This window comes from Triticum urartu, unplaced genomic scaffold, assembly GCF_003073215.2.
Source record: "Triticum urartu cultivar G1812 unplaced genomic scaffold, Tu2.1 TuUngrouped_contig_121, whole genome shotgun sequence".
In the NCBI taxonomy this organism is placed as follows: Eukaryota; Viridiplantae; Streptophyta; class Magnoliopsida; order Poales; family Poaceae; genus Triticum; species Triticum urartu.
Window position 1 is genome coordinate 20,661 of NW_024111630.1, and position 7,500 is coordinate 28,160.

General features: G+C 49.3%; 1 protein-coding gene across 1 annotated transcript; it reads right to left on the minus strand.

Annotated features, from left to right (window-relative positions):
* Positions 1-666: 666 nt before the first annotated feature.
* On the minus strand, positions 667-2,074 carry LOC125526643 (peroxidase 70-like). The gene is made up of 3 exons (XM_048691292.1): positions 1,817-2,074; positions 1,513-1,704; positions 667-1,409 (listed from the first exon to the last, which is right to left on the minus strand). Exons 1-3 carry the CDS (start codon positions 2,018-2,020, stop codon positions 849-851), a joined length of 957 nt encoding a protein of 318 aa, XP_048547249.1. The 5' UTR covers positions 2,021-2,074; the 3' UTR covers positions 667-848.
* Between the last annotated feature and the right edge of the window lie 5,426 nt (positions 2,075-7,500).

A 7,500-nucleotide genomic window follows, 5' to 3' on the forward strand; every position in this document is an offset into this window, starting at 1 on the left:
TTTTTTTCTCGGTTTTGTCGCAAATACACATTTGAGAGTTGCCTGATCTCCATGATAGTAGTGCAGAGACCGGCAACTTACATGACAATGAAGCACAGACAAAGGCAACAATCATCTAAACCTGAACCAGACGGCTCTTATTCTGGAAAGTGGCGGCGATGGCAGACATGCAGAGGAAAATGTGGAAGGTAGGGTTTTGCTGCCGTCAGTCGACGTAAATAGCTGGGCTAGACACTACGTGACCCGCCAGAGCAACGCCATGCGGCGGCACCGGTCCGATGGAGGAGACGAGTTTCGGACTGTCGGGTTTCCTGGCGTTTTCGCGTGGGACCCCGTCGTCAGTCCGACGTGGCGGGCGCATCTGAGCACCCCCATATCCGCCTCATATTTAGGCTAGATATGAGGGGTACTGGTCAGCCCGGCGTTTGAGTCCCGTTTGAGGGGGGCATCTGGATCGAAAAATCGTGACCGGTCAGTGACCGGACGGACCGCCTGAGTGTTTGAGGCCGGTTTAAGACGCCTGGCTGTAGATGCTCTAAACGCTCTTATATTTCTTTACTGAGTATATCCTAAAGAAACAAGTTACTACATTTGCTAGAGAAACGCACTTCATATGACCAGTATTCTTCTTTTCTGTCAGTTTTGTCTCAAATGCACATTCGAGAATTGCCAATTTGCCATCATATTAGCACTGATGAATCACGGACAAAGGCAACAATCATCTAAACCTGAACAAACGGCTCTTATTCTGCCATGCATGCATGCTGGTTGGTTACCTTCGTAGCCAACCAAACTTGAGACATCTCCGTCACCACGTAGCATAATCAATTGATCATTTCGACGATTGATCAACTGTTGACGACCCTGCAGTTGCGCCTGATCTGGCCGCTGGCCCCTGTGAGGGGGGCGATGTTGCCCATCTTGATCATGGCGGTCACGAAGTCGGCGGCGAAGAGCGCCGGGTTGGAGCCGTACTGGCGCACCAGCGCGTCCTGGGAGCCGCCGTTGAAGAGCTCCTGGTCCGAGTGTAGCAGGCCGCGCTGGGCGACCAGGTTGCGGTAGTAGGCGTTGTCGAAGACGAGCTGGGTCTGCGCATCGAACGGCGCCAGGTTGGCGTCGCCGGCAGGGGCCGCGGCGGGGCATGTCTGCCGGCGCAGCGCCGCGAAGGCCGGGTCGATGTTGGTGCCGTTGTAGATGTGGTCGCGGAAGAACTGGCACTGCGAGAAGCCGATGGTGTGCGCGCCGGAGAGCGCCGTGAGGTCGCGCGGGGTCAGCTGCTTCTTGTCGAACGCGCGGATGAGCTGGTCGAGGTTCAGCGTCGGCCCTGGGAGGTCGGCGTTCGCCTCTGCCAGGCTCGCCGTCGTCGAGTCCCGCCGGCCCAGCGGCACCGCCCAGCTCGGCCCGCCTAGCTGCAGGAACGACCGGTCCAAGTGTTGTCAGCATTAATTAAATATTCAGCCACTAGCATTTTGACGCTATGCATGCACGTGCAGTGTCCATTGTTGTATGTACCAGAAACGTGCCGTCGCGTGCGGCAAGGGCGACGATGTCGGCGCAGGAGACGACGCCGGGGCAGACAAGCTCCACGGTGGCCTTGATCCGGTCGATCACCTCGTAGCCGCGCACGGAGTTCACGTTCGGGAAGGCCGTCTTCTCGCCGACGAAGCTGCCCACATCATCCAGAAGAATGGATCCGTCACAGCCCTGACAAAAAATCCACCATTAACCCTGACCTTGTCCGTGAAAAAGGAACCCATCAATCGTAATCTAACTACGCTCGCTCCCTAGATAGCTAAATCGATCTACATATAGTTACTTGAACAAAGCAGTCATGGAAGTGGAGCCTGAGGAGGGAGGCGCCCATTCGGCGCTCGGCGAGGAGCGCGGCGATCATGGTGGCGCGCACGGTGAGCTCCAGCAGGGGGCAGCTCGTGGCGTAGAAGGACGGCGAGAGCTGCCCATATGCGGCGGAGGAGAGGAGGGAGAGGGCGAGCAAGAAATGCCATGTCCTGGAAGCCATGGCCGATATGCTAAGCTCACAAATTGATCTAGCTAAACTCAGTGTAGGATAGCTCAGTAGCTTGCTTAGCTGCCTATTTATAGTGGTCTGTATTGCATGAAATGCATGTAGGATGGTCAAAGTTAGGCCGCGAGGTCCTTCTCTGGTTGACAAAGCGCAACACAACTCTACGTAGATGCCAGAAACTGATCTATCATCACATAATGCCCACATGCCATGTCACTAGCAAGTGGCATTTCGTGTATATACGAATAATTATATAAGCAAGCTTTCGTGTGCGGTTATGGATCTTTCTGGGTAAAGATCACATTCGGCCAGCTAATTCCAATAATGTCTTCACATGCCCCATGCTCTTCATGAACTACTTTGTAATGTTATCTTAATTAATCTGATAAGATCAGAGTTATTATAATGTCTAGAGATGTATATTGTACATATTGATTTGGTGATGGGACATTGGAACGGAGAAGTATGTAACCCGTGATTTGTATACCTGTCAAGTCACGATAGCAGCAACTGCGGGCACACAAAGTAGGGTCCGCATAAGTCTGGTCACTAGGCATGCAAATTTGAAACCTTGAGGGTACCCCCCCCTTTGACCCTCTTTAATTTAACTAAATGAACTAAATTATCAGATTCACTTCATTTTTGAAACTTCAGTTCATTTGGTTACACTAAGTAAGGTCGGTGGGTACCCAAAAGGTTCTAAATTTGCATCTTTATTGGTCACCATAGGAGTACATACATTATCCCCGTTGTGTAGAGCTCATAAACGTGTATGTTATCTGCTCTGATCCGTTAGTTTTGGTTTCCACGACTGCCCATGATGGCCATTAGAACATTTTGTTTTGACGGACATTTGGGCCCGAGGAGGCCGCGGAGTGGGCCGACTTGCTGGCAACCCTCCGTCGGTGCTTGCGGACTATCTAGACACCGTTTCTTGGTACTTTACCCCCTCGGGGATCTTCTTGGCCGGCCTGCGTACCATCTCTTTTGCCGTCGGGCGCCCCTTTCTCTGAACCCTTCCACTTTGGAAGGCGCCCATGCCAGTCAAGATCAAAATCTTTGTCTAGCAACTATTGCGGGATCGCCTCCCATCTGGGATGGAGGTGGTCAAACAACATGGCCCTAGAGATGGTATGTTCCCCCTCTGTGTTTGTTCCAGAGAGTGGAATACACATCTTTTCGCCTGCTCGGCGGAGAGGCTGCTTTTGAGCTTTGTCTGTGAGGCTCGGGGGTCCGACTGGGAGGCCCTAGACCTGGCTGGGTTCATCCAAACCCTTGCCAACCAAACCGGAAGGAGAGACGCCTCTTATGGCTTGTGTTCGCGGCGCTAGCTTGGACACTGTGGACAACGCGTAACAAGATGGTTATTCAGCTGGTGTTCCTTGCGCGAGCCTCTGATTCTATCTTCAAATTCCTTGCTTTCTTGCAACACTGGCACTTGTTTTCTCGGCAGTGGAATCGCGATGGCTTGGCTCCATGAAGGATGTGATGACTTCTACAACACGTCGTCCAGCTTCGCTGCAAACCTCCTGAGATGTTGGCCACTTGGTGATATCTTTTTCACCTTTTCTTTTTGGTTTTTTAATTGGGTGTATTTATGCCGATGCTTTCATTTCATAATGTAGTGTGTTCACGCTTTTTGAGATTTAACTTTGGAACAAATTTAACCAACATGGGCGACTGCGGCGGGAGCATGACAAATACCTTTGCATTTGTATTTGAAAGATGTTTTCAAAGGTATATTTTTCAGTAAAATGATTTATGTATTATTGATCTAATTTATGGTCAAAGTTGAATCTCGAAAAGCGTGGGCTCACTACATTATGAAATGGAGAGAGTAATAGATTTTGATAATTCATTCCGAAAGAAAGAAAATTATGACACCCCACTGTGAGAAACAATTATTTGAAGACCTTCTCGTCCTCCTATATCAGTGTGAAAATGGATTTAAGCAACAAAGGTAAGTGGGTGACGGTTCGTTTGAGGTACGTTAATCTTTCTATGAAAGATCATGCTCTTTAGGAGCTTTCTTCCCCTGAGTATATTATAGATCAATATTGACGCGGGTTTTGTGGAGGGCACTAGATCAGCCAGCGTAAGAGTTGTTTTCAGGAATCATCTTGGCGATGTCATTTCTTCGTGGGACTTTATTGGGTCGTGTACCTGTGTGGATGGAGCGGAACTTTTAGCGTGCCTCGTCGGATTATACATCGGTATTTCTCTCCACAAAATCAATTATTTTCGAAATTGATTGCTCATTTATGGTATCTTTTCTGGCGAATGAAACGATGGACAGGTCCCCTCTCGTTGATCTCAAAAAGGAAGTGTTGAGTGTTTCAACGTTTATTAGTAATCTTATAAGATTATTATGATTAATCGGCAGGCCAATATAATAGCGCGTGAGATTGCTAAGTTTAGTTTTGATAATAGGCCTGATGGTGTGCTTTGTAAAAGCGTTCTGTCCTATGTGGTAAATTCTGTAATGAACGACTGTAAGAACCATTTAATTAATATATGGAAAGGGGTTTTCATTTTTTTAAACTCCTGTCCAAGTACATTTGCGCGCTAGAAATTTGCAGTCGTCCGAGATGCTAGAAAGTTGCATAGCACGCCTAACTCCCAACCGTATTGTATTGTTGCTTCCCTTCTCCATCACCCGTACGTCAACAATTAGGATCATGGCTTGTCGCTAGCAGCACGAACGCACCGCACCGGCCGGCCGATCAGAAGAAATTAAAGGGCATGCAGATGCAGGCTCGTCTCTTCTGAAAGATTACTAATAAACGGCATGCAGATCAGTGCTGGAGATGGTATGTTCCCCCTCTGTGTTTGCTCCGTGTGGCTTTACTCAGCAGTGGCACACACGTAGCTCTCGTTCCCAGCCGGAGACCGGCCGTGTCCGGTGGCTTGCTCCTTTTCTGTGTTCTGGTACGATCGATGGAGCTGAACGAATGTGAACTGCATTCTTTGTAGGGCCGAACTGATCGATCGATGCTGGGCTCCTGTGCTGCTGAACTTAAATATTGTTATTATCTGATGTGTACGTGTCCACATATCCAACAAACTTCCAATTTTACACGGTTGTCATTTGCGATGTGGCCTGCATGCAGCACTGTTACATACGTATTGTGTTTTTGTACGTTCTTGTGGTTGGATGGGTTGGCACGAATTATCCCTGATTTGTCATATTTGATTTGATACGTGCGTGGGATTTAATTAGTTTAACTGTTTGCATAGGAGAGGTTCTGGCTTATCTTCTTCGGTTCCTGTAATCACTTCTAGAATTGGATATTGTCCCGTCTCCCGTGTGCCGGTGTGCCAAGAAGCACACACGAAACGTAGCTAGAAACCTCGGAAAATTCATTACCGGGCGTTCTGAAAATAGACACTGGGTGCAGTTCTGCTTTTCTTTTTACGCGAAACAGTTGGGCAAAAAGAGAGAGGCTTCTCAAACTGACATATCAATCCACATATAAGCACATGCTTCCATCTTCACCACTGAACCAAGTACAATCATGCATTAACCAAGCTCAATAGCAAGAATTAACATTCAAACAGGAACAAAGTCTCCCTAAAAAAAAACAGGAACAAAGTCAACACCGAAACGTAGCATCTCACACTCAGCTGATGAGCTTACATGATATCTAAGATGAAGCAACAGCTCAGTAACCAAGACATAAGTTTACCGTCCATTCCCCTAGAACGCGGATGGATTACGCGGACCGGATGTAAACACGGATCGAATACGAAAGCATAAGTGAGGAGGTGAAAATAGGGCTTACAGCCATTGCTAAAGTGCTGTGGGTGATGTTGCTGATGCCGATGATGGAGGCCGATGGGTGCCCTGTTGTTTTTCGATCCGCTGAATGCCGTCACTGGTGTGAGATTGAAGAATGGGGAATTGGAGAGAGCAAGGTTGTCAGAATCGCGATTTTGAATCGGATCGGAGCTCTGATGGTAGGATCGCAAATCGTAGAATCTTCACTATCAGGATCGTAAAAACGTAGATTCTATAAACTAAAATCGTAGAATCAGAGGAGTTAGTTTGGATCGTAAAGTCATAGAATCGTATAACAGAATCGCGATTCTGACAACCTTGGGAGAGAGGGGTGAGGGTAATTATTCCCGGCGGTTCGGGAAACAACGCGACGTCTCGAACATGGCTCCTCGCGTGCAGCAGCTGCTGCCCACGTGCATCCCACGGGCATGGTTGTGGAGAAATTGCCGATTTGGTGGTTCCCTACGGGCCTGGCACCAAGGTGCTTTAAGTTTTCTGCTATGCAGGGCAAACAGTGAACGAAGGTAACCAAACAACATATTTTCCTCTCGCGCGTGTCTAGTTGGGCCTCATGCAGGCTACCAAACATGCCCCCAGCAATCTTTCAAAATGATCGAGCCCCGGCTAGCTCTAGTTGCTTCTTCCTCAACAGAATTTGCAACGACAATGCCACTCCACTCCATCGTTCTCCTGGGTTTTAGAGTGAACCGTAAAACAATTTTGCGGGCAGTTAAGGCCCGGCGCAGAACAAATCTTACAAACCGTACACAAAATTTAAAAACCTAAACATAGTTTCGTTCCTGCTACATAGTTCGTCCGGAACACATCGAAGATCATTAACATGCATAAACTAAAAACATAGATAAAATTTAGCTCGATGTCGGGGCGGCGGCTCATGGCTTGACATTAAGGTAGTACTCGCACGCCGACCGGTAGAGCACGTTCGCGAGCTCGAACACGTCCTTCGTCGAGCCATCGACGGCGGCGCCATCTTCACCGGCCACCACCACGTCCTTCGTGGCGGCGAGCTCGGTCGCCGCATCATGAGGCCCCTTGGTCGTTGACCTAAGGTGGCCGTCGAGCTCGTTGAAGGGGCTCCATGCGCCCCGGCCGCCGCTGCAGGAGAGCACGCCGCGCTCGCGCGCTTTCCTCGAACACCTGGCTCAACGGCAGGCCGACTAGAGTGCCGACCTCCATGTCGTGCTGGACACACTTGCGCGGTGGCGACCCGTCGGCGTCCCCCACGTCCTCGAGCACCTTCCGCCATGGATCTGCGAGAGAGGGCAAAAAACGGCCAAAATCGCTCACCGGAGAAATGAAATGAAGGTGGCGGAGATGAGAGGATTGCGGCGGAGGGGACGGAGCTTATTCAAGACAGGAACCCTAAAATGCCTCCTATAGATATAGCGGCAGATATAGCGATTTGCGGGCCGCCCATATATTTTTTACGGGCCAGGGGAATTTTAGCGCACCTGTTCCGGCCCGAAAAAGCCCGAAATTGTAAAGTGGCCGGAAATATATGGGTCGGCGGCGGTATAGCGCATCTGCTAGAATTGTTCTAAGAGATGCCTCCATGGAGATCTCCTATACATCGCTTCAGGCGCCACTTTGTCTCTATACAGCATGAAGCAGCTTGTATGGGCCGGCCCATCTAAATCATGTGCTACTGTTTCCTCACCTAGGTTTTTTCCTGGTT

What these genes read in the sequence shown, in the direction of transcription:
- LOC125526643 (XM_048691292.1), bottom strand. Translation starts at nt 2,020, where the DNA reads ATGGCTTCCAGGACATGGCATTTCTTGCTCGCCCTCTCCCTCCTCTCC. An exon ending in TCCATGACTGCTTTGTTCAA is followed by an intron (nt 1,705 to 1,816) that starts GTAACTATATGT and finishes ATTTTTTGTCAG; the next exon opens with GGCTGTGACGGATCCATTCT. An exon ending in CACGCGACGGCACGTTTCTG is followed by an intron (nt 1,410 to 1,512) that starts GTACATACAACA and finishes TCGTTCCTGCAG; the next exon opens with CTAGGCGGGCCGAGCTGGGC.